This window comes from Strigops habroptila, chromosome 5, assembly GCF_004027225.2.
Source record: "Strigops habroptila isolate Jane chromosome 5, bStrHab1.2.pri, whole genome shotgun sequence".
Taxonomy (NCBI): domain Eukaryota; kingdom Metazoa; phylum Chordata; class Aves; order Psittaciformes; family Psittacidae; genus Strigops; species Strigops habroptila.
In genome coordinates, this window is record NC_044281.2 from 68416317 (window position 1) to 68439768 (window position 23452).

Here is a 23452-nt window from a genome sequence, read left to right on the forward strand (position 1 = left end):
TGACCCCGCTCCGCCCGTCCCCCTGCTCACATGGCTGTGCTAACTTTGACACCTCTGTCCCCACCGCGCTGCGACATGCCGGGCTCCCCCTCACCCCTGACCCGCAGCAAACGGGAACACCCCCTAAACGTCCCTGCCTGTCCCCCGCACTGCCAGCGGGGCTGACCCAGCAGAGAGATGCGGGCAGGCGGTGAAGGCAGCAGGCTGCGGGGTCTCTGCTGCCACCTCCAGGGCACTGCTGGCCTCGTCGCTGTCCCCTTGCCGTGACACTGACCCTAGAGGCCTGCGGACCCTGAGCAATGCACGGCCACCTCAGCCCCCTCTTCCTTCTATCTCCCTGCACCCCAAAACAAGCCTCCTCCGTCATGAACCCACCCTGGGGGCCCTCACCGCAGTGTAGTGTCCTGAAGGGCTTGGGGACCCTCTGCTCAGCCTGCCCTGGGTGCATAGCCCCCCAGCTGGGGTATATGCTTCAGACAGTGCTGCCAGCTCAGTGGCACCATGCTTCGTGCCCACTGTCCCCTTCGACACATCCCTTTTCCTATCCTCTTCCAGCGCCAGTGGGGCTGGAACACAGCCAGGGAAGGTGACCCACCACCAGCGTCCTGGCACCCGCTGCCACCGGGGATGGGAGCTGGGGAGGGGGAGCCTGTCTGCCCCCCCTGCAAGAGGCTGCCCATTTCCAGGCGTCATTAAAGAGCAATTAGCTGGAAATTAAGCTGAGAACAAGTATTGATTAGCTCATTAAGGCTGGGGGAGCCGGCTGTGGTGGTAGGAATTGCTGCCGCTCACCCTCATTATGGGCAAGGTTAAAGCTTGCGGTCAGGCAGCTCATTAAAAATGCCAGGGACCAATCGATGTCCCCGGCCCAGCACTGCCCAGCACCTCCGGGGACACCCAACTGCTGCCTTCTGGGGACTGGCCCGTGACCTCAGGGATGAGCCAGTTTGGGAAGGGCCTGAGCATCCTTGCTCCCTGCCTCCAATGCTGCATCCTGGGCTCCCCCACAGAGGCAGCCGTGTTGTCTTTGGGCTTGTCAGCCCCCCGAAAGTCGCTGGTCAAGGGGTCAGGGGGTCATCTTTCTCTCCCCACCAGAGCTGAGCTTGCCAGGTCTCAGCTCAGCTCAGTTTAGCCAGCTTGTGTGGGTTGGGGGCAGACCAAAGGAGATCTCAGGGATGGGATGAAGCAGCTGGGGACATGGAGACAGGCAAAAGACAGTGGCTCTGTGTGGCTGAGTGCTGCCATGCCACCCTGCTGTGCACCCCAGTCCCACAGCTCTGGTGGTTATTGGGGTGAGCCCAGGCCCTGCCACCCTGAGCCACTGTGTCTCCAGTCCCCCATCCCCTCCAGTGTCCTTCCCATCCCATTGCCTCTTGCAGCACCAGGAGCCAGGGCCAGAAGGTGCATGTGTGGAGGGTGAGCCTGCAGAGGCTGGTGGCGCGGGGGGAGGCAGGTGTCATCATTATTTTTATTTTCTTTGCACTGCCCTGAAAATATATTGTATTCTCAGCTAATCCCGTTCAATTACACCACAATAAAACACATAATAAAAACGTAATTCATTTTTCCCAAGCGCTCCATCTCCCTGTGTCTTGGCAAGCTATTAAAAATTTGTCTTCATTTTTCTGGCAAGAGCCTTGTACCTTTTCATCTTTAATTTATGAGAGCAGAATAGCTACTGACAAGCCCTTATTGCGCGGCGAGGGGCTGCATTATTTATAAGCCGCCAATGGCTGGCTCAGGGGAGATATTTGCAATATGCCGGGGCTGGCAGAAGGAAGGGGGACAGATCCCTGATGTGCTTGTCCCAGTCTGCTCCACACCTGGGTGGGTGCTGGGTGCAGATGTCCTCCTGGGGGGAGCACCCCAAGCCCCTGCCCACTGGGGAAGCTGTGGCACAGGGTGGCTACGGGCTGCTGGTCCCTTATGTCACCAGCTGCTGCATCTGCCCATCTTGGGCTTTGCAGTGACTTTTGCTCCTCCATCCTTCGGCACAGGGGTCATCGGAGCATGGTTCCCTCCGTCCCTCCTCTTCCTGCATGGATAGCCATTGCTCCTGACTACCCTGGCCAGGATAGCCAGGACCCTGGCAAGCCAGGGTGGACCCTGGCAAGCCTGACCCAGGTTTGCCAGGGTGCCGCAACAGCAGCGATGTGCTCTCTGACAGCCATGCATAGAAAGCTGGATAAAAATAGCCCCGCTGGAGAGACAGGCACAGGCCCGAGGCCAGGGTTGAAGCTGGGTGTCCTGTGATCAGGCTGAGAGAAGGGGCGGGAGCACGGGCAGAGCCAGGGGGATGCTCTGGCCTCTCCAAATCAGCAGCATCCAGGGCAGCAGCTTAGCAAAGCCCTCTGCGCGGCAGTGAGGTACAAAGCTGACTGTGCTAAAAAAAGCCCTCCTGACAGCTGGGTAAGCTTAAGCACGCACCAAGCCTGCCCGAGCCACTGCAAAGGCAGCAGGGTGGAAAACAGGGAGCAGAGCCCAGCCTCGGGGAGCACATGGGCACCCTGGAAGCCTTCCTCCCCCTTCCTCCCACTCCCATGCTCATCCCGATGGCAGCCCCTTCCCACTGTATACAAACTGGCAAGCAACATGCTTCTCTTTGCTTTTGGTTTTGTATGAACAACCTGCTTTTATTATATAGGTATATGATATGTATATAAAAAATAACTAGAGGAAACCACGGTGCACTTAAAGCTATTTGAGAAGGTCCACCTGAAAGCAAAGCACTCCAGAAGGGGGTAGAGTTACCCCTCACGGGCAGCCCAGCCCTGGACAGAGATGACATTAAAATGAGAATAAAAAGGGGGACTTTCTGCTGGGATTAAAATGTGCTGTTTGCTCTGGGGATGGAAGGAGCAGAAATCCAGATTAAATCCCTGGAGCAGCCCAGAGGTGAGCAGAGGGTGAGCCAAGAGCACAAACCAGGGCAGGGAGAGCCCCCCCGCCCTGGGTTTGAGCCACTGCGTGCACTTGAAATCACTCACTCATGGCTATTTTGGGAATGGGGAGCTTTCCTCTCCAAACACTGCTCTGCCATCCCCAGGCACCAGCTGCTGAACCGCTGGGGAACGTGGGGTGCCTGCAGAAGGGTGAACCCTCGACGGCTGTGATTGTCTGCTGCCTCCTAAAGCTGAGGAGCACCTTTTTCTTCCCCACTCCACATCCCTGCTTTCAAGGTCCCTAGTGCAGCTGCCCATGTTCCTCCATGCACCACACACAGCTATGGCCACACACAGGGTGAGCATGGGAGAAACACACCAGGGTGACAACCAAGAGGTCGCCAAAGCAGCGCTAAGCCCAGGCATAGGAACGGGGTTCGGTCCGGGAAGCAGGGACCTATAGACACGCGATGGCCAAGGGAAAGCAGCATTGGCCTCAAAGGGGTCTGAAGGGTGAAGCTCAGCAGTGCGCTGGCCCGGCAGCTCCATGGCACGCATCTCGGACAGCCTGGGACCCCGCTTCAGAGCCCTTTGTTGAAGTAGACAGTCTCCATCTGTGGGTCTTTCTCCCGGATCCGAGCTTGGACTTCAGGCTCCAGGCGGCTCACAGGCATTGAGCTGCCGAGGTGAGAAGGATACAGAGGATTGAGGATTCAAGCTGGGAAACTGCTGCACCCCATGGGGACATCCCCATGGCTCAGCATGGACCTTTGGGTCTGCACCACTGTGTGTGCACAGGGACATGTGTTTGCACATATGTTCAGGCCTCTGACTGCTCAAAGGAGCAAAAGCATCTCTTGGGAGTCAGAGAGCACAAGGAGACCATGCACCCCCTGCTTGCACCCTATGCCCTGCCCCATGGGAGCCACACATGCAGGCAAGGTGCTGTCCTTACCTTTTCTGAGGGAAGAGTGCGCAGCACAGTGGGGTAGCGAACACCAAACTGCAAGGGAAACACATCAAGAGGAGAAGTTGTGCTGTGCAAATCACCTGCAAAGCCTGCCCCCATCAGCGTGGAGGAACAGCATTGCTGAGCAGAAGCCCATGGCAGGCTTGACAGACATTGAGATGGAGCAAAACAGCTCTCAGCCCCAGGACCTCATATCCCATCCCATCTGCCTCAGGGGGCACCAGCTTGGCTGAGCTCTGGCATCTCCCTGAGGAGCTCCAGGGTGGCTCTCACCTCCCTGCCAAGCAGACCCCCAGCAGCACTGCCCCCAAAACCAGGCTCAGTCTACGCCCAGGGCAATAATGCCCATCGGCAGAGGATGACTTACCAGAATCCCACCAGGCCGACCTGCAGCGGAGCGTTCAGGTATGGGTACCGCTGTCAGGGACAGGGAGAGGCTGTGTGTCAGTGGGGTGGACAGGGTGCCAGTCCCGAGGGTGCCAGCTCTGTGACAAGCTAGGGGGGGTGTCCCCCTGCCCAGCCTCCCATGCCAGGACCACTAGGTACCTTCAGGAAAGCTCTCTTCTCCAGCGCATTCATGATCACTGGGGGGATGGCTGGGGCAGAGAGGAAGAGGATGAGCTCCCAGTGCTCACAGCCCCCTGCCAGCCGTGGGACCACATCCCACGCTGCCAGGGACTGGCTACAGCCCCCAGACACAGGTAGAGAGAGGACACTCACCCATGGCCGGTGCTGCCATGCCGATGCGGGACACCACCACCTGGAAAATGGCCTTCTGGGCTGCGGCCGTGGACTCGCCCAGGCGATTCCCATTCTCATCCGTGACAGGGATCCCCAGCTTGAGCTCTCTGCAGGGAAAGCGGGCGTGAGGGCACCCCAGGGTCCACGGGTGGGGGGATCAAAGGACAGGGCAGGGACACAGCACAGAGGCACATCTCCAAGGGAGGTTGACATCCTCCTGTATTCTCCATTCACTGCCTGCATAGTAAGTTGGGGAGGCCTCAGGTGGGCCCACATTCACACTTGAGGGGTCCTCAACAGGTCTGGATGGGGAGTTCACAGCCAGCTCAGCCAATAACCCCTTGGCATGCAACTTGCACCCTCAAACCAATGCCCCAAGGTAAGGGATGCCAGCAGGGCCAGGAAGAAAGTCCCCTGCAACCCCAGGGCACTGCTTCCCACATCCCCCACCAGTGCCTGGTGAACCCCAACATGAACCCAAGCACCCCATCCCAGCCCAGGGGCTCACCTCTGCCTCATCAGCGGGATGTTGATGCAGTTGGCAGCAGCCACAGCTGCAAAAGGCACGTACCGGCCGATGATGGCTGGCAAGTGCTGGGGGGGCAAGCAGGGAGCACGTCACGCAGAGGGTCTGGGGGCAGAACTGGCTGTCCCCAGGTCTGCCACCATCCCCCTGCAAGGCCCTGGGGTGTCCCAGCTCCACTAAAGAAAACCTTTCCCTCCTCCCCTGCAAGTCCCAGATGGCAAAAGCTGCATAGCTCAGTGGGTCCAGGGTGTCCCATGTCCCCTCCCAGCCCTGGAGGGAAGACAAGGGGTGAAAGTAGCCTGGAGAGACCCAGCTGGGGATGGAGCGGGTATGGAGGGACAGGCCACCTCTGGAGCCATTGCTGGGGAGAGGGGCTGCCTTGTGTGGATGCCCGCAGGAAACCCCTTTCCTCCATATTATCCCCTGCCCCAGATGCTGAGGTGAATCCCTGCTCAGCTCAGAGCTCAGGGAGACCCCACGGGGAGGGTCCCAGTGCCCCGGTCAGGGATGGCCAAGGGCCACCTTACCTTGGTGAGAGATTTGAGCCCCAGTGCTGTCACAACTGCCCCCGTGGTTGCACTCACATAGGCTGTCCCCAGCTGGCTGCAAAAGCAGAAGGTGACACCAATAAGTGAGGGTCCCCCCATCCCACCTACAAGCCCCAACAGAGGAGGGGACAGCATGCCTTTCAACAGCATCAGGACACCACTAACCCTGGCAGCCCCACTGGTGTCCATCTCTGGCTGTGCCAGGTCCCCATTGTCCCATCTCACAACCTTCCTATATTCAAAAAGCTATTCAAGGCACACCCCCCCGGGCATTTTGGGGTGCCCTGAGCCTCTTCTCAGAGGGATGCTTACCTGGGGGTGATGGGTGCATCCCCGCTGCGGTTGGTGTAGTTGACAACAGCGTTGAAGGACTGGTTGACCCACTGCCAGAACAGCACGGCCGGCGTGGTCCTACCAGAGAGAGGAAGGTGCTGGTGGCACTGGGGGATGCCACCCTTGTGCCTACAGCATGGATGTGCTGTGGGATATGGGACATGTGTCCCTGCCTCACCCCAGAGCCAGGAGGTTGCCCCCAGAGGGGTTTTCCCCACCCCACATCTTCTGGGGTGAGGAATGGACAGGTACCTGTAAAAGGTCAACATGCAGCCAGTAATGGTCATGTTCATGGGGACCTGAGCAGACATGCGTCCCACGAGGAGCATCTTCTCGCCTGTGTCTGGGTGGAAAGCTGAGTCGTAGATGTACTTTGCCTTCCAAAGCTGGTCCTCTGTCAGCCCTGGGGGTATCCTGCCCGCCCTGCCAAGTAAGGGTAGTGCCTGTTGTGACACCTTCTGCCACCACCCATGTCCTGCCTGCTCCCCCACCCCATTTGGGGCAGCTGGAAGATGCCTTAGGGACCAGCCAGGCAATCTGGGGGGCTGGCTTTGGGCAGGGTGTGCCGGCACCACTCCCATTCCCACCCCGACAATGGCCCCAAGGCTGTATTCCGCCAGGAAGCCTGGGAGCGGTGTGGGGGGTACGTGTGGGTCATACCCCCCCACCGGTACCTGTAGTCCTCCACCACCCGGCGGGCCTCCTCCAGCGTGGCCCCGGAGAGCAGCAGGTTTCGGGGGTCGGTCACCATGAAGAAGTGCTTGGCCCGGCCCTGGAAGGTGCTCTGGTCCCAGCGGGGCTCACGGATGTTGATGGTGGCAGGCAGGGACGGTGGCATCTTCTGGGGTGGGAGGGGCAGCGCTTATGTGGGACACGGTGCCCACGTGTTCCCCCCACTGCATTCCTGCCGGGGCAGCTCTGGAGCTCCCCCAGCCCGGGGGGACACGGGGCAGGGAATGGGGGACCCCCTTTGCAGCGGAGCTGAGTGGGAACCGCCCCCAGCACTCGGAGCAGTTCGTTGGCGCGGTGACCCCACCATGCACCGCCCTCACCCTGCACCCGTCAGTGGAGACCCCCCCAGCTCCGCTCACACTGGGACCCCCCCACCCCACCAGGGTACCCGGGCCACGGGTGGGGGACGGGGACCCGCTGCTGCCAATTGCAGGGGGGCTCGGAAGGGTTCGGGAACGAGAAGCACCCCCCGGAAGACACCGGAACACCGCTCGGCCCCATTTCCACGCCCTTCCCCGTGGGAAGCGCGGCTCTGCTCCCGCCCCCCCGGCCAAGCATCCCTCACCCCATGCGTGACCCCAACCCCCAGCAGAGCGACCCGGGCCAGGGACACCCCCCAACCACTCACGGCTTCCCGGGAGGTGCCCGCCGTGCCCGCGCCGCCGCCCCGCTCCCGCCCGGCGCGCTGACGTCCGCACCCGTCACGGGATGGGGGGGGCGGCCCCGCGGCGGGGATCGGCGGGGGCTACGCGGGACCGGGACTGCCGCGGGAGGGGGGGGGGAACCGATACGTGCCCAGGCGCACGCGGCATCTGCTCCCCCGCACCCCCCGGTGCCGGTGTACCCCGTAGGGGGGGGCTGCCGTGGGGCGGGACCTGCCCCGGTAGGTGGGAAGGGGAGGGCTCCCCCTGCCCCGGTCCCCGCCGCTGTCTCCTCCCGCCGCCGCGCATCACCTGAAACCGCCGCGGTGTCGGGTTCGCGCTGACGGCGCCGGGCCCGGGCGGGGGTTCAGGGGCAGCCCAGGGTGGGGGCGATGCCCCCCGGGGAGGGGAACACAGGGCGACACCGGCTCGCGTCGCCGGGGTGAGCAGGAGGGGCGACCCGTCGTGTATGATTGTCCCTCCCCGGCCGTGCCTCAGTTTCTCCCGTGCGCCCCCGGGATGCTCTGCCCTAAGAGGGGTCTCGAGGGAGCACCGCGTCCCGCGCCCCACAGCAGCATAGCGGGGGGACGCACCCCCGATCCCCCACCTTGTCCCCGCTGGGGGGGACACGCACGGGGCTCCCCCGCCCCGCTGCGAGGCAAGCCCCGGCCGCTTTTGATTGACAGCTCCCGCGCCCGATGGCCGCACCGGTCCCGCAGGGACAGCCAATCCCCGCGGGCGGGGGGCGGGAAGTGGCGCTGTCGTCCCCCCCCGGCCTCTCCGTCCCCCCCGCTGGCAGGTGTCTCTTTCGCTGGTGGCACCATGGGGACAGGTGAGGAGGGCACGGGGCGGGGGGACGGGCGGCCGTGGCGGGGTCTCCAGCGCCCCTCCGGGGACGGTCAGCGCCGGATGGTGCGGGGGAAGGGGGACAGCGGGGGGGTCGCCGTCGGGGGCTGGCAGGCGGCGGGGACACCGGCCTGTCCCCCTGGCCGGGCCATCACTTTTTTATTGAGGTCAGGCTAAGGCGAGCCGGGGACGGAGCGGGGAGGAGGGTGGAGGGGCCGTCGTGGCGTTTCATCCACCTCGCGCGTGGAAAATCCCCGCGGGAACTGCATCCCCTTCCCCACGGCAGCTCCGGGCTGCGTTTGCCCCTCTCCAGCTTCTGCTGCAACCCCTCCGCAGGGAGGGCCGGGGACCTTGCCCCATCGGTGGTGGTACCCAGGAGCCCTGCAGCAGCGCCCTAGGGCGGGGGGGGACAGGGCTGGAGAGGGGATCACAAAGCTCTTTGTCCCCACAGGCTGTGCCGCTGCTCCCGGGACCGGTCCTGCCAGCGCCGAGCACCCACGCCAGCTGTCCCTGCCATCGCGCTGCTAGGAGAGAGCAGTCCCGAGCCCGGGCATGTGCTGCTGGACTATGCCATGTCCCCCCCCGGCCGGCGGGCAGCCCCAGCCCCGTGAGGACACAGCCAGCCCCGAGCCGGACACCGGGACACCGGGGTGCCCAGCGCCGCCATGGCCCAGGGCTGGGATGCGGAGCTATCGGGGATGACGGCGGGCAGCCGGTCATGGAGCTCCAGCAGCGAGGCCAGCCTAGCGCCCCGCTGCCTCCTCAGCAAGCAGAGCCGCCTGCTCAACGGGGCCACCCGGAGCAGCCGTGCCTCCTCCCCCATGGGCCGAGTCATCCTCATCAACACCCCCATCGAAGGTGCGGGGGGGCGTCCGGGTGTTCCAGCTCTCTGCCCACCATATGGCCAGGGGGCCTGGACGCGTGGGGCTCCTGGGTCTGTGGGCAGAGAGAGGTGCCCTGGGACTGGGGACATCCCCAGAAAGAGAGACCTCCCCTGCTGTTGCTTACACCCACCCTGGGTGACACATCCTGTCTCCACAGCCAGCAGCAATGAGAGCGACATCATCAACGCTATCACGGTGGAGAAGAGTGTGGATGGCAAGCTGGGCTTCAGCGTCCGTGGTGGCTCCGAGCATGGGCTGGGCATCTTTGTCAGCAAAGTGGAGGAGGGCAGCGCTGCTGGTAAGCGGGACAGGGAGAGGGACACCAGTGGGGACAGGCATGTGCCAGCAAGACCCTCTTGGGGAGCTCCCAGGGACATGGTGTCACTGTGGCAATGCTACCCTTCATGGAACAAGCCACTGTTTGCCCCCTGTCGCCCCTGGCCATGGGGTTTTCAGGCTTCCCCTGGGGAAGGGCAGGGGACAGGAGTGAGCTGCTCATGCTGATGGCTTTGAGCTCCATCCCCAAGCCACAGCGAGGTGATAGTCCCCCGTTGCCTGCCATGGCCTCAGTGCAATTCCCAGGCCCCACCTGGGGTCTTGATCAGGTTGGGGGCACATTTAGGGAGGGAACACCAAATGAGGGCATTAGTGTGGGGTCAGGTGCCCAGCCGAGCTGTGTGCCCCTCACAGAGCAGGCTGGGCTGTGCGTTGGTGACAAGATCACGGAGGTGAACAGTGTGAGCCTAGAGAACATCACCATGAGCAGTGCCGTCAAGGTCCTCACCGGCAACAACCGTCTCCGTATGGTGGTCCGGCGGATGGGCCGCGTGCCGGGCATCAAGTTCTCCAAGGAGAAGACGGCATGGTGAGCCCCATTGCCAGCAATCCAAAGCCCAACCCCATGGAGGGCATCGTGGGGAGGCTTGGTGAGGGATGCTGGGGGACACGGAGGATCTCAGAGCTGGGGGACCCTCAGGGTGGGGAGGCATTGAAGGTCTCACAAAGGTGGGGAGTGCCTAGGGTGAGGAACAGGACAGGATAGGAAGGTCTGGAGCTGGCAGGGTGGGTGCAAGCCGCATCCTCAACATCCCCCATCCCCATCACTTTCCTCCACTGGCTGATACCAATGATCCCATCCTGCTGGAGGATAAGCGCCTGACCCCTTAGCCCCCACAACGCTGTGCCCATGCTCCAGGGTGGACGTGGTGAACAGGCGCCTGGTGGTGGAGAAAAGTGGTTCAACGCCATCAGAGAGCGGCTCCGAGGATGGGCTGCGGCGCATCGTCCACCTCTACACCACCTCTGACGACTACTGCCTGGGCTTCAACATCCGTGGCGGCAGGGAGTTCGGCCTCGGCATCTACGTCTCCAAGTACGGCCACCCCAGGGGGCACAAGGGAGATATGGTGCTCTGTTCCCCCCTGTACCCATGCTGGGGGTCTGCCCCCCTCCCTGACTGACATACCCACCCTCGTAAGACTGTGGGTATCACCACCGTGGGTGCTGGGGCATAGAGCCACCCGGGTAGAGGTGTGGGGCAGGAGCAGGGCTCCAAGTGAGGGCTCGGCCCCATCCTGGCCCCCCTTCACTGCCCTAGGGTGGACCCCGGGGGGCTGGCAGAGCAGAACGGCATTCGGGTGGGAGACCAAGTCCTTGCAGCCAACGGAGTCAAGTTTGAAGACATAAGCCATAGCAAGGCAGTGGAGGTGCTCAAGGGGCAGACCCACATCATGCTAACCATCAAGGTACCTGTTTCTGGCCCCATGGGACTCCCGGGTGAGGCAGGGGGTTGGTGTGTCCCCACGCTGGCACTGCCCCAGCTCAGCCAGGCGCCTGCGGGGCTGGTGTGGCTGCCAGCTGGTTGGGTTTCAGGCAGGTGGGAAGCCAGGGGGATGCATTATTCATGGCTGGCACCGGATCGGGTTTGCCCGGGATGGCTGGTGTGTGCTGACCCCTCATCCTTTCCCCTTGTGCCTAGGAGACAGGCCGGTTCCCTGCCTACAAGGAGCTGGTGGCCGAGTACTGCTGGCTCAGTCGCTGTAAGGGCAATGCTGTGCGGGTACTGGCAGGGATACTGGGCTGGAGTCCCCGTACAAGTGGCAACTGGCCACCATGGGGAGGGAGAAGGTGCACATGCCATGGGGACCCACAGCATTGGGAGGGGGCATGAAGCTCCCTGTGGTACAGTTAGCATTCCACAGTCCCCATGGGCTTGTAGGGTCCCACCTGTCCCCTGTCCACGTGAAGAACTCCATGACATGGACAGCAACCCTGTGGTCCCTGTGATCCTTCAGGGTCCTACATGTCCTCTGTGCAATAGCCAGGAGCCTGCTGGTCCCCATAACTGTGGGATTCCACATGTCCTTTGTAGGGGCCACAGAACTCTCTCTGTGACCACCAGCAGCCCTGCAATCCCTGTGGCCCTACAGCTTCCCATGTCCCCTGTCCTCACTTGGGATGCATAGCTCCTTGTGACCCCACAGCGTGTCACCCCATGTCCCCACTGTGCCTTTGCAGTGACCAACGGGCAGCTACAGCAGCTCTCTCAGACTTCGGAAACCAGCTCCTCCATCTCCTCCTACTCCTCGGGACCGGTGCCAGGGGTGGTGAACGGGCTGGGGACGGCCGCCCCAGGGCCTCCTGCCCGCACTGTGGACGTGGCCATCTCCACGGAGGACGGCCCGCGGCGCAGCTGGGTGCGGGGGCGTGCCGAGCGGGCCATGCAGACCGAGCCGGCCGCCGAGGCACTGCCAGAGATGCGGCGCACAGTGCGGCCCCCCGAGCTGCTGCGGGACACGGCCATCCGGGGCCAGGGTGCCCGTGAGCCCCCCGGCACCCATCCACGACGGACCTTTGCCCACTCGCCCAAGACAGCCCTGCTGCTGGCGCTGAGCCGGCCCCGGCAGCCCATCACACGCTCACAGAGTGATCTCACCGTCGCTGGTAGGCACCAGGGCATGTCCCCATGTGTGGGACTCGCCTCTAGCTGGGGTCCCCCTCCAACCCTGCACCCCCAATCCTGGGAGTCCCACAGCTCAGCCTGTACCCCTGCTTGAGCATCCTGTAGCCCCTGATGCACAGGCACCTGGCTACCACTCCTGGGCATGCACCCCATAGCCCCCCAGCCCATATTGATCCCTGGCCACCAGCCCTGGGCATCCTATAGCCTTGAGTATCCGCAGCCCTGTCCCTGGGGCTTGGCAGGCACCTCAAAGTTCAGCCCCAATTCCCCTAAAGCCCCCCCTGAAGCACCCCACAGCAGGACTCTTCCAGCCAGTGGCTGCCAGTAGCCCCTCCAAACCTCTCCTCCATGTTACCATTAGGGGTGGCATCCCCTGGCCTCTCCACTCCAACCCTTTCCTTCTCTGTCCCCAGAGGAGAAGCGGAAAAAGGAGAAGCCGGAGGGACAAGGGGCACAGGCCCCAGGGCTGCACCGCTCCAAAACCCTTGTCAACCTCTTCTTCAAGGGGGGCCGTGCCACCAGCCAGAGCTGGGCCCCCCCCAGCCAGGAGCCCCCCGCCTCCGAACGCAGGGCACGCATCAAGTCCCTGGGGCGCTCTGACGGAGACAGAGGTACCAGACTGGGGGACAGGGCGGAAAGGGACCCAACCTGGGACTGGTCCCCCGTTCTGTGGTCACCGTGGCATTGTTGTGGCATCCCCAGCATGAAGGGGGGCACAGGGAGGGTGTCCCCAGAGATGCAGCTTTGGCGATGGGCAGCGATATGCTGCTCCCCCCAGGCACTCACCCTTCTCCATCTCCCTTGCAGTAGGCGCTGTGCAAAAGTTTGTCATCCGGAGCCTGAAGCGGGGTAACGGGGGTGCCCGTGTGCCCAGGGGGGCTGTGGGGCAGGCTCTGCATGCGCCTGGCCCCGTGCTGCATGTGCTTGTCTGGCTGGTGTGGAGCAAGCCATTGGGGTGGGGGACTCTGGGGGGTGACCAGGGTGCTCCCTGCCCCGCTGGCCACCCCTCTTTGCTGTGCCCCCCTAGAGAAAAGCCGGCGTGCCACCATCCTGGGCCCCACGGGCATCGCCGCCCTGCAGCCCAATGGCAGCGACCCTGAGGCACGACTCACACACATCCAGGACACTGCCACACGCCTCCTGAGCCCCGACGAGGTGACAGCCGTGCTCCGCCACTGCTCCCGGGTATGGCACCACAGGCAGAGTGCAGGCAGGGCAGTGCCAGCACCATGGGATCATCCACAGGCAGCTCCTGCATCCCAGGGGCACTGCCATCAGCGCTCTGTGCCCATGTTAAGCTGTGGGAGGTAAACTGAGGCATGGGGGGAACTGTCTGCTGACACCCCTCCTGCACCCACAGTACTTGCATGAGGGCAGCGTGGAGGATTTGGTGCGGCCACTGCTGGCCATCCTGGACCGGCCTGAGAAGGTCCTGCTGCTGCGGGATGTGAGGTGGGTGTGCTGCAGGGGTACCCGGCATACCCCAATTCACCCAGCTGGGTGGATTGACCCAGAGCTTCACGTATACTCCAGCCTTGATCACACTCCATCCCAGAGGCTGCCACAACCTATCTCTTCTCTTTACCCCCACAGGAGTGTGGTGGCTCCCACAGATCTGGGCCGGTTTGACAGCATGGTGATGCCCCTGGAGCTGGAAGCCTTCGATGCCTTGAAGAGCCGCTCAGGTACAGCCCGGCCCCTGAGGGACCTTGGCTGGGGGTAGCAGGCAGAGGTGGGTGCCACTCGGAGGGTGACTGGTGGCTCTCCCTGAGTGCAGTGCGCTCGCCTGCCCTGCGCCCGGCCCATCATGATGTCCCCCCCAAAAGACACCTCATTACACCAGTGCCTGGTGAGTGCTACCCTGTGGGGTCTGCCTGGCCACAGGGCTGTCCTGTGGTGGGCTTTGTGGGGTGGAGGGGGTACAGGGGCAGTCTGGGACAGGAGAAAGGGATCTGGGATGCCTGGGTGCAGGGAGTTGCAGGGGAGAGGGCATGTGGTGTCCCTGGATGCTGGGAGGTCCTGGAGTAGCAGGTTCGCTGGATCCTGGGTACCAGGGGGAGGGGGACATGGAGGAGTCCCTAGAGTCCCAGGTGTCAGAGGTCCTAGGGAGGGGAGCTGGAGTGTCTGAATGTCCCTGGAGAAGGAAGATCTGGGGCTCTTGGCACTGAGGGGGTCCCTAGGTGTCAGAGATCCGAGGGCTTTGGGGAAGGCAGGGGCAGAAGCAGAGCTGTGGGGTTCTGGATGGGATCCTGGAGCGGTAGGGGTCCCAAGGAGCAGGGCTGTGGGGCCCCCAGGGGATCCCTGGGTGTCAGGGGTCACAGGGAGCAGTTCTATGGGGTCTGGGGGGGATGCCTGAGCCCCTCTCGTTGCAGACTATCGGGGCGGGTTCCTGCTGAAGCCAGTGGGGGCCCCAGATCTGGAGGAAGCTGGGGGGCTACAGGCGAGCCTGGGCCGGCCACGGGCCTCTGCCAGCCCCCGCCGGCTTCACCCGCGCACCTACACCCCGCTCCCCGACGTGCCAGTGGATGCCTACGCCTGCACCAGCCGTCCCCCAGCCCCTGCTGCCCCCCGGCCCCCCAACTGGCTGCTGGCCGAGGCCCCCCCGGGCGAGGGACACGGGCACTCACGCAGTCCCCGGCACAAGGAGCCCCCCGGGATAGTGCCCGATGGGGGGCCCGAGGTGCTGGGGAAGCCCCGGAGGGCACGGCCCCCCCTCGCACCTCTCTTTGGGGGGCCAGGGGGTGAGGTGGGAGCTGGGGCAGCGACCAATGGCCCTGGGGATGCCGGCAGAGAGGAAGAGGAGGAAGAGGAGGAGTATCATCTGCTCACTGTCACCCTCTCCAAGCTGAAGCACTCGCTGGGTAGGTGGCACATGAGTGGGGACACTCCTTCTGGCACCAGCATCACTGGGTTGTAGGGCACCCCATTGGCATCGGGCACCCCATTTAGGGGGCAAATCCCCAAGCACCCCTCCAAAATAGAAGGCGAGAAGAGGGGCTGCCCCTGCCCCAGCCCCTCATCCATGTAGGACCTGCCAATACAGGGCAGGATGGAGGCACAGCTGCCCAGGGTGGGGGGGTCCCGTGCCCAGGAGCTGGTCTCAGCCTACCTGGCGTAAGGGTCTCTTGGCTCCTTCACAGGGATCAGCATCTCTGGAGGCATCGAGTCAAGGGCGCAGCCAGTAGTGAAGATCGAGAAGATCTTCCCTGGGGGAGCTGCCTTCCTCAGCGGCATCCTTAAGGTACAGGTGGGACCTTGGGAGCACCCAAACTCCCCATCCCATGGCACTGCTGGGTGCTGGCAGTGCTCTGGCACCCCAAAAGCGGCTGCACTTCACTGCCTTCCCTTATGGCGTCCAGGCTGGGCAGGAGCTGGTGTCAGTGGACGGAGAGAGCCTGCAGAACGTCACCCACCAGCGGGCTGTGGACATCATCCGCCAGGCCTACCGCAACAAAGCCAAGGAGCCCATGGAGCTCGTGGTGCGGGTGCCCGGAGGTGCCCCGGAGTGATACTGCACCCCCCAATCCTTTAAGGAACCATCCTGCACTCTAAAGGAGCTGGATGGATCATTCCTGCACTGAGCTGTGGCCGGTCTCAGTGCAGCCAGAGGGTGCAAAAGCCAGACCTGCCCCATGGGCATGGGGGAGCTGCTTGCAGCAGGACCCAAGGTGGGGCACAACTGGCGACATGGGAGGAGGACAGACAGCCCCTGACCCTGCTCTGGACACACAGACACAGCCCTGAAAAAAACACAGCCAGGGGCTTGTTTTTAATCAGCGTTTCCGGGTGGTACACGGGTGAGCCGGGCTCTGGGAACAGCACACCACTGAAATAAAGTACAAAATCCCCCCCCTTGGAGCTAGGGGCGACCAAGCCAGAGCTGGGCACAGCCAGGCTTTTCCTTTGGTTTGACCCCCGCTGGGTGCCCAGCTGGGACCCCCACCTCTGCCCACCCTGGCACTGTGCCCCTCTCCCTGGCAGGCTGGGCATCACAGGGGCATGGGCCCAGCTTATTCTGAGGGGGGAAGAACAGGGGGATGCTGGGGGTGAGGGCATGGGAAAGGCACTGAGGGCAAGGTGCCCCGTGACAGGGGTGAGGGGGGCACAGACAGGCGGGATGTGAGCTAGGAGAGGGTGATATGTTTTGGTAGGGCCTATAAAAATAGAGTTATTTAAAATGGCACAGAAATGAATTCCCTGACACACACACACACACACACACGGAAGGTGGGGGGGAGGCTGGCATGGGCAGGGATGGGGCACACACCATCTCTTCTGAAAAGTGGCTGGGTGTCAGTGCCAGGAGGGATGAGAGGGAGGGGACAAGCCAGCCCTCCCTCTGCCCAAGGTGACCCTGGCTGAAGCCAGCGCTGCTAATCCCTGCGCACTAAGAGGATCAGCAGAAACCAGCTCCGGGTGGCCCCGAGGCCAGGACTTGGCACCCACCTGGTCCTACATCTCATGGGCACCCCCTCACTGCAGTGGGTGCCAACCCACCCTCACCCCAACACCTCCATGCTGGGAAGGGGGCAGCTCCTTCGGTCCCCTCTGCTCCCTCCCAGTACCAGCAGTCTCTGCAGAGCCAGAGGGAGAGCAGGGATCCCCCACAGCTCCCAAAATCCCAGGGGCTGGAGCCCCCTCACCCGCTCCAAGCAAGGGGTGAGGGCAGGCAGTGTCTCAGATCTCGGTGGCCGTGATCTCCTCAAAGGGCGGGTCAAGGCCAGGGGGGTCGCAGTGCTCAGGTGGGGGTTCCTCGCCCTGGAGCCGGAGATGCTGGAGCCGCTGCTCGAGCCGTCGGTTGCGGCGGTACATCTGGATGTAGCTGTACTGCAGCTGCTTCTGGTAGCGGATGACCCGCTCCTTCTCACTCTGCCACGTGCCGCGCTCCTGCTCGAAGGCATCTCGCTGCTCCTGCCCGCGCCGCCGCTCCAGGGCCACCTCTGCACGCAGCCGCTCCAGCTGCCGCCGCAGCCCCGCATTGCCCCGGGGCTCCTCGCCAGGTTGGGTACACCCTTCACCAGGTTGTGGGCACCCCTCGCTGGGTGGGGGGCACCTCGCGCGGGCAGCTTCCCGCAGCCCCACCAGCTCCTGCTCGAGCCGCCCGGCTTTGGCGCGGAGGAGGTCGGCCTCGCTCTTGCGGCGCTGCAGTTCGTTGGCGCAGACCTCCAGCTCCAGCGCCTTGAGGCAGGCGGCCTCCTGCAGCCCCTGCGCCCGCCGCTCGCCCGCCTGCAGCTGAGCCCGCGCCTCCCGCAGCTGCGCCCGCAGCCCCAGCAGCTCCGTGCCGCGCTGCGCCAGCTCCCCCTGTGCCTCCTTCAGCTGCTGCTTCAGCAGAGAGATCTCACCCGACTTCTGGCACACCTGCGGGCACACAACAGGGTTCAGGTGCCAGCCGGGACCCCCAAGCCAGACCCTGCACCCCCAACTCGCCCTGTGCTGTCGGGCAGCTCACCTCCCACTTGGTCTCCTCCAGCCGGGGTGCCAGCTCAGTGCGCTCGCGCTGGAAGGAGGCGCAGCGGCGCTCCAGCAGCTCCCGCTCCTGCAGCAGCTGGGCAAAGTCCTCCTGCAGCTGCTTCTTCTCCTGCTGCAGCTGCAGCACCTGGAGCTGCAGGACCTGCTGTCCCCGCTGCGCTGCCTGGGCTGCCTGCCGCGCCTGGGCTGCACAGCGCTGCCGCAGACCCTCCAGCTCCTGCTCACAGCGCCGCTGCTTCTCCTCATACACCTAGGGGGGGGACACGGGACACACACACACAGACACATTCAACCACTGCCCGCTGCAGGATGGGCACCCCCTGCCCACAGCACATCCCCCCAAATGGAGGAAGGGTGCAATGTGATGTCCCCTTTCTGTGCCTTCCCACATCCCTCTGCATGCTGGCTCCCACATGTCAGCACCCCCAGAGCCTGTAAGGCTCCCCCAGCCCCACCACCAGCAGGGAGAAGTCACAGGTGCCAGGCACATTCGAAAAGGGCACCCCAAGATAAGGCATCCCAGTCTGGGATACAACCATACAAGGTTGACCTAGGGACTATATAGGACCACCCACCGGTGGGGAAAACCCACAGACACACTGAAAAAAGCATCCTCATACAAGGGTCTGGAGAAGGTTCCCAAAGGGTGTCCCTGCCCTCCAACCATGGGGGATGTCGACCCAATGGAGGGGAACAGGGAGACAAGAGCGGGACACCAGAGGCATACCTGGCAGATGGCCACCTCATTCTCGTCCAGGCTGTCACGCAGGAGCCGCAGCTCAGCCTCCCTCTCCCGCAGTTTGTCCTCCAGCTCCCGCACCAGCATGGCCTCCTCGCCGGGCAGGGGCGAGCGCCCGCAGGAGCCACTCTCCGAGGAGGGCCGGCCCCGGCCACTCAGCGAGCCCGTGCTCTTGCTGGAGGACGAGCGCCCGCTGTCTGAGTTGGAGGGGCGGCAGCCCCCCGGCGGGTCGGAGGGACCATGGGGGGTGGCCAGCAGGGCACCCACCTCGGGGTGCTGGCTGCAGCCCGTGCTGTAGGTGGGCAGGCTGGAGAGGGAGTTGCGCCCCGAGTCTGAGAGGGTGCTGGCGCGGCAGCTCAGGGAGCCGGGCTTCTCGGCACCCAGCAAGTGGGTGAGGCTCACTTGGCTCTCTGACAGCCCAGGGCGCACCGCTGTCTGGGTGCTCCGGAGCTTGGGCATCACAGGCTTGAAGGCCATGGGCCGGATCAGGGTCTTCTCCACGTTCTGCCAAGGAAGAGCGGAAGAGTGGAGGGGCTGGGGAGGACCCACCACCCTCCCAAGAGGCTGCCTGGGGCAGTGCCCCCAGCCCCGATACCTTCGCACCCCAGACGAGGGACAGATGCTGTCTGCTCCATCCCCCCTTCATGGGGTACCCAGGTGGGCTCCCACACACACAATCTTTACATGAATGAGGGGACATCATGGGCATGGGGACCACCACCTCCCCAGGGACACCAAATATGTAGCAACATGGCCCCAGTTAGCTGTCAGCCCCAGCATGGCACATGGAGCAAAGCCAAGACCCCAGCACCCACCCACCCCACTGCTCCCCCCTCCCTACCTCCTCCAGCTTGCCAGAGACAGGGACAAGCTTGGGGGGCGGCCCCCGCAGGTGATCACTTGGGGCTTGGTCATCGCGGGGCTCATCTGAGTCACTGCAGGGGCTGGTGGGAGATGGGACTTCAAGCCAGTCGCCGCAGAAGCCCCCATTGGCGTAGGCATGGGCAACACCAGGCATGGCCGTGTGGGGCTCCTCGGGAGATGGGGGGTCCCGGGGGGTGGCCCGGAGCAGTCCCTCCTGCTTGCGGAAGGAGGCGGTGGGAGGCTCCCCGTCACAGGGCTGGCTGGCGCGGTCGTGGCGGGGCCGGCCGGGCAGGAGGCTGCCGACGCTGCCCATGGTGGTGGGGGGCGAGCGGGCAGCAGTGCGGAGCTGTGCAGCCCCCTCAGCGACGGCCTCGAGCGGCACCGGCAGCGTCTGCACGATGGCCATGACGGGGGGTGCCCCGGCGGGCAGGAGCACACGGGCAGCCTGTGGGCAAGGGAGAGAGAGGGCATCAGAGCTGTGGGCACCACTGGATATGCCCCACCAGCTGCTACCATCCCCAGTGCCATGGCTGCAGGCTGACCCAAGGGGAGGCTGGCAGAAGGAGATGCCAAAGGAACCAGAAAAAAAACAGGATTAGCCTGGGGGGTAGCAGCAGCACCCCCCAAGCTGGGCTCAGCACCCTGGTGGAGCATCCTCCACTCAGCACCCTGGTGGAGCACCCTGGGGCTGTGGGGTGCTGGTGGTACCGTGGGGCAGTGGCATGTGGTCCTGCCCCCGCTATGACCTGGCATGACCCTGCCGCAGGAAGCGTGCCAGGGCTGGAGGCGAATCCCAAGAGGCCCACGGAGAGCCGGCTCCTGGGCAGGCTGCCCGCTTGCCCCACGGCACTGCCTGCCCCACAGCACCCGCCAACACAGCCTCCACAGAGAGTGGGGGCCAGCCTCATACACTGTGGACAGCCGCTTCCCTGCCCCACAGCCCCCACCTCTCCGCAGTGACCCCACCGAGGGTGTCCCCCCCCACCCAACCATCCACGGCGGGGTGCAAGGTCCCCCACAGAGGGCCACCAAGAGGGCAGCTGCCAGGCAGGTGGATGCTCCAGGATGCAGACACAAGGCTCTTTCCCAGCCCTAACACATGGGTGTCCCCTGTTCCCACCCCACACAGCCCCTCCGGCTGGGGGGGCTCTGCCAGTGCCCCTCTGCCCCAACCCAGGCCATACGCCTGCGTGACAGGAGCCAGCCGACAGGCCGGATCCGTCCCCCGCTGCCTCATCGCATCTCGCACATGGCTGCGGCTGGCACGGGGTGCAGGCGGGGGGGCACTGCCCGCAGAGCTGTCACCTGAAATCAATCCGCCTGCCAGCGCCCAGGGTGGGGGCAAGCACGGGACAGATGCTGGTGAGCCAGAGCCCCCCTTGCCACCCCTACCAGAGCACCGCAGCCTCACACCGTGCCCGTGACACCCCAGTGTGGGAAGGTGGGTGACCCCCAGCCCGGCTCTGCTCACCTCGCCAGTCGCTGCCCATCCGTCCGGTCCACTCAGGCCCCCACACCACGAACACAGCTCTACCGACCACTGAAGCGGCAAGGAGAAAGAGGAGGGGGTCAGGGTGCCGAACAACAGCGGGGGTCCCCGAGCCCCACGCAGCCCCCCAACCGGCAGGAACAGGGGGAGCAGTGCCAGCGTGGCACGGAGGGTGGCAGGGGAGCCCGGCAGTGGGTGCGCTGCTCCCAGCACCCAGGGATTGCTGTGGCCACCCCGGGAGGGGCTGTGGGGACAACATCCCCCCGTACGGACCTGCCACTGCCGGAAGGACAGGAGCAGGGATCAGGGACCAGGCAGAGACACAGAACCCCCAAAGGGACATCTCGGGGCGCCGGGGCCGCAGCCAGCGATAGGCGCAACACCCCATCCCAGCGAAACTCCCCCGGGACGTGCAGGTCAGGAGGACACCCCTGGGGACAGCCGGGTTCCCGTATGTCCATACGGGGCGGGGGGGGGGACACCGACACCGCCGGGGCCCCGCGTCGGGCGGCGGGGGGAAGGGATGCCGCTTTCTCCCTCCCGCAAGCCCCCCGGCCCGCCGAGAGATCGCACCGCGGCCCGAGGGGGGGACAAGCGGCCGGGAGGGGGGTGTCCAGCTCGGCCGGCAGCGCCCTGCGAAACATCCCTCCAGCCACCCAGTAAAACCAGTCAGCAACTGGGGCGGCGTCACAGCCAGCTGCTCCGGCCGGAGCGCAGCGGAGCCGCATCCCACCGTTCCGACCCCCGAAGGGCAAAGCAAGGCTCGGTCCCTGCTCGGCCAGACCCCAACCCTGAGCTGATGGGTGTTCCGGGGGCTCCCGTGCCTTGGTGGCACCTCGGCCCCAACGCCCTCCTCCGGGTAATGGGAATCGGCCCCTCATCCCTCCCCACACGCACCCGGCATATGTGGGGTGGACTCCCCGCTATGCCTAGCTGTGCCCCCCACCGTCCCGACGTACCCTGGGTGGTGCTGCCCCCCCTTGCCCGCCCCATGCCCCCACCTTGCCCTCCCACCCAGCCCACATTGCCCCTCATAGCCCCACAGCACCCAGCCTGCCCCATGGTGCTTCCACCCTGTCCGACCCAACAGCACCTCTAAGTGCCCCCTGGCATCCCAAGGCCCCCACTGCCCCATAGCTCCCCACAAGTGTCCTACAGCACGCCTAAAGTTCCCTAATGACACCCCAAAGTGGCCCACGGAGCCCGGGGGCCTGTACAGCCCCACAACACCCCGAAGTGCCCCACAACACCCCCAAAGTGCCTCACAGAGAGCCTGGGCTTCTGCTGCCCCATAGCTCCCCCAAAGTCACCCTAAAACATCCTCAAAGTGTCCCGCAGAGCCCCTGGGCCTCTGCTGCCTCACAGTTCCCCTAAAGTGCCCCTAAAGCACCCCAAAGTGCTCCAAAACAACTCCAAAGTGCCCTACGGCACCCCTGGGCCTGCACTGCCCCACAGCTCCCCCAGAGTGCCCCTGAAGCACCCCAAAAGTGCCCCGCGATCCCCTAAACTGCCCCACAGAGCCCTTGAGCCTCTGTATCTCCAGGGCACTCCCAAAATGCCCCTAAAACACCCCCAAAGCGCCCCACAGCCGCCGCTGCGCCGCTGCCCCCCGGACCCCCCTCAAAGCGGCCCCCCCAAACCTCCAAGCGCCGGCAGCACCCCCAAAGCGCCCCCCAACCCTCTCCCCCGAGGTGCCCCCCGGGGTCCCCGCGCCCCGGCCGCCCCCCGGCCCGGCCCGGCCCCGGTCCCCGCTCTCACCGCGGCACCGCTGCCGCCCTCCCGCGCCGCGCCGCGCCCCGCCGCCCCGCCCCCGGCACAAGCCCCGCCCCCTAGACGTGGCCCCGCCCCTCGTTAGGCCCCGCCCCCTCCCGCGATGCCACGCCCCCCGAGCGGGAAGAGGGTGTCCGTGGGGGGGCATGTGTGGGTCACCCCCATCCAGCCCCATCCATTCTGGGTGATTCCCGAGCTGCGGGGACACACACACGCGGCTTGCTCCCTTCTTTGCACCAGCCAAGCCCCCCACCTGGGGGCTCTCCACCCCCCCAAAGTGGCCCCAAACCCACAAGGTGAAGGTTGCCCCCGATACGGCCTCCCCAAATGACTTGGGGAGCCCAGCAGCCTGCCAAGGGGCAGGGGGGTTCTGCCTCTTTTGACCTCACCCCACAATCCCTCCCTCGGTGAGATGTGGCACTTATTGTCACCCCCCCGCATTCACAGAGCCCCAGACTGGTGGAAAAGGGAGCAAAAAATAACCCCACCTCAGCCCACCTGCAGCCCGGGGAGTGGTGGGTACCCCCTGCCCCCTCCCCAGGGTCTGGGAGCACACAGGGTGCCCCCCGAGGCTCGGCTCCATCACCCCCTCTCAGCCCCAGGGAGGGAGTGATAGGTGGCAGATTGGGGTCCCAGGTTTTCCCACTGCCCCACTTCCACTCCACAGCCCCATGACAGCAAGACTGGGGGGAAATAGGGGCCAGGGAGCCAGAGGGAGCTGAGGGGGCTACAGGACACCCAGCCCCAGCTGTGCTGGGGGCCTCTCTCCCACTGCCACCCCCCCACCTTACCTCTGCTTCCCTGGTACCTTCCTCTGCCATCACCCTCAGCCTGCCCTGGGGGAAGAATGGGGCTCACACCTGCAACCACAGCACCCATGTGTACTCTCGGGAGAGCTGGTGCACCCCAGAAACCCGGGGCTGGGTGTGTACTGCCTGCACGCCCCGGCCCCTCATTATGGCTCAGGTTAAAACTATGCCCAGCGCGGAGGCTGGTAATAACTGTGCCAGGTCCAGGAAGGGATGCTCTGCACAGCAGGGACAACCTCTAGGGTGG

The 23452-nt window shown here is 64.6% G+C and overlaps 3 protein-coding genes across 6 annotated transcripts; 1 reads left to right on the forward strand and 2 right to left on the reverse strand.

Moving 5' to 3' along the window:
• Positions 1-2601: 2601 nt before the first annotated feature.
• Positions 2602-7704, reverse strand: SFXN3 (sideroflexin 3). 3 transcript variants are annotated; one of them, XM_030486019.1, is made up of 11 exons: positions 7686-7704; positions 6675-6841; positions 6253-6423; positions 5980-6078; positions 5647-5722; positions 5102-5187; positions 4573-4700; positions 4399-4448; positions 4220-4269; positions 3838-3885; positions 2602-3560 (listed from the first exon to the last, which is right to left on the reverse strand). In XM_030486019.1, the coding sequence occupies exons 2-11, from the start codon at positions 6836-6838 to the stop codon at positions 3464-3466; spliced, it is 969 nt and encodes a 322-aa protein (XP_030341879.1). In that variant the 5' UTR covers positions 6839-6841; positions 7686-7704; the 3' UTR covers positions 2602-3463. The 3 variants fall into 3 exon arrangements, with proteins under 3 accessions (XP_030341879.1, XP_030341878.1, XP_030341880.1); XM_030486018.1 differs by lacking the exon at positions 7686-7704 and adding an exon at positions 7361-7416; XM_030486020.1 differs by lacking the exon at positions 7686-7704 and adding an exon at positions 7298-7315.
• PDZD7 (PDZ domain containing 7) lies at positions 7285-15941 on the forward strand. Of its 2 annotated transcripts, XM_030486016.1 has the most exons (17): positions 7285-8205; positions 8671-9077; positions 9261-9401; positions 9794-9968; positions 10299-10475; positions 10701-10848; positions 11082-11142; positions 11621-12046; positions 12479-12676; positions 12873-12914; positions 13093-13250; positions 13426-13517; positions 13659-13750; positions 13843-13914; positions 14438-14926; positions 15206-15306; positions 15425-15941. In XM_030486016.1, exons 2-17 carry the CDS (start codon positions 8885-8887, stop codon positions 15572-15574), a joined length of 2715 nt encoding a protein of 904 aa, XP_030341876.1. In that variant the 5' UTR covers positions 7285-8205; positions 8671-8884; the 3' UTR covers positions 15575-15941. The 2 variants fall into 2 exon arrangements, with proteins under 2 accessions (XP_030341876.1, XP_030341877.1); XM_030486017.2 differs by lacking the exon at positions 12873-12914 and having other exon boundaries at positions 15425-15938.
• On the reverse strand, positions 15807-23217 carry LZTS2 (leucine zipper tumor suppressor 2). The gene is made up of 7 exons (XM_030488105.1): positions 23205-23217; positions 22385-22455; positions 20609-20677; positions 19115-19582; positions 18262-18777; positions 17515-17784; positions 15807-17423 (listed from the first exon to the last, which is right to left on the reverse strand). The coding sequence occupies exons 1-7, from the start codon at positions 23215-23217 to the stop codon at positions 16743-16745; spliced, it is 2088 nt and encodes a 695-aa protein (XP_030343965.1). The 3' UTR covers positions 15807-16742.
• Between the last annotated feature and the right edge of the window lie 235 nt (positions 23218-23452).

Coding starts and splice junctions, on each gene's coding strand:
- SFXN3 (XM_030486019.1), bottom strand. CDS start 6,838: ATGCCACCGTCCCTGCCTGCCACCATCAACATCCGTGAGCCCCGCTGG. Junction 5,723..5,979: donor GATGCACCCATCACCCCCAG/GTAAGCATCCCT, acceptor CTGCTTTTGCAG/CCAGCTGGGGACAGCCTATG. Junction 4,449..4,572: donor CATGGCAGCACCGGCCATGG/GTGAGTGTCCTC, acceptor TCTCTGCCCCAG/CCATCCCCCCAGTGATCATG.
- PDZD7 (XM_030486016.1), top strand. CDS start 8,885: ATGGCCCAGGGCTGGGATGCGGAGCTATCGGGGATGACGGCGGGCAGC. Junction 10,476..10,700: donor CTCGGCATCTACGTCTCCAA/GTACGGCCACCC, acceptor TCACTGCCCTAG/GGTGGACCCCGGGGGGCTGG. Junction 14,927..15,205: donor CAAGCTGAAGCACTCGCTGG/GTAGGTGGCACA, acceptor GCTCCTTCACAG/GGATCAGCATCTCTGGAGGC.
- LZTS2 (XM_030488105.1), bottom strand. Junction 20,678..22,384: donor AGGGCGGCAGCGGTGCCGCG/GTGAGAGCGGGG, acceptor TTGCCGCTTCAG/TGGTCGGTAGAGCTGTGTTC. Junction 19,583..20,608: donor GATGGGCAGCGACTGGCGAG/GTGAGCAGAGCC, acceptor CCTTGCCCACAG/GCTGCCCGTGTGCTCCTGCC.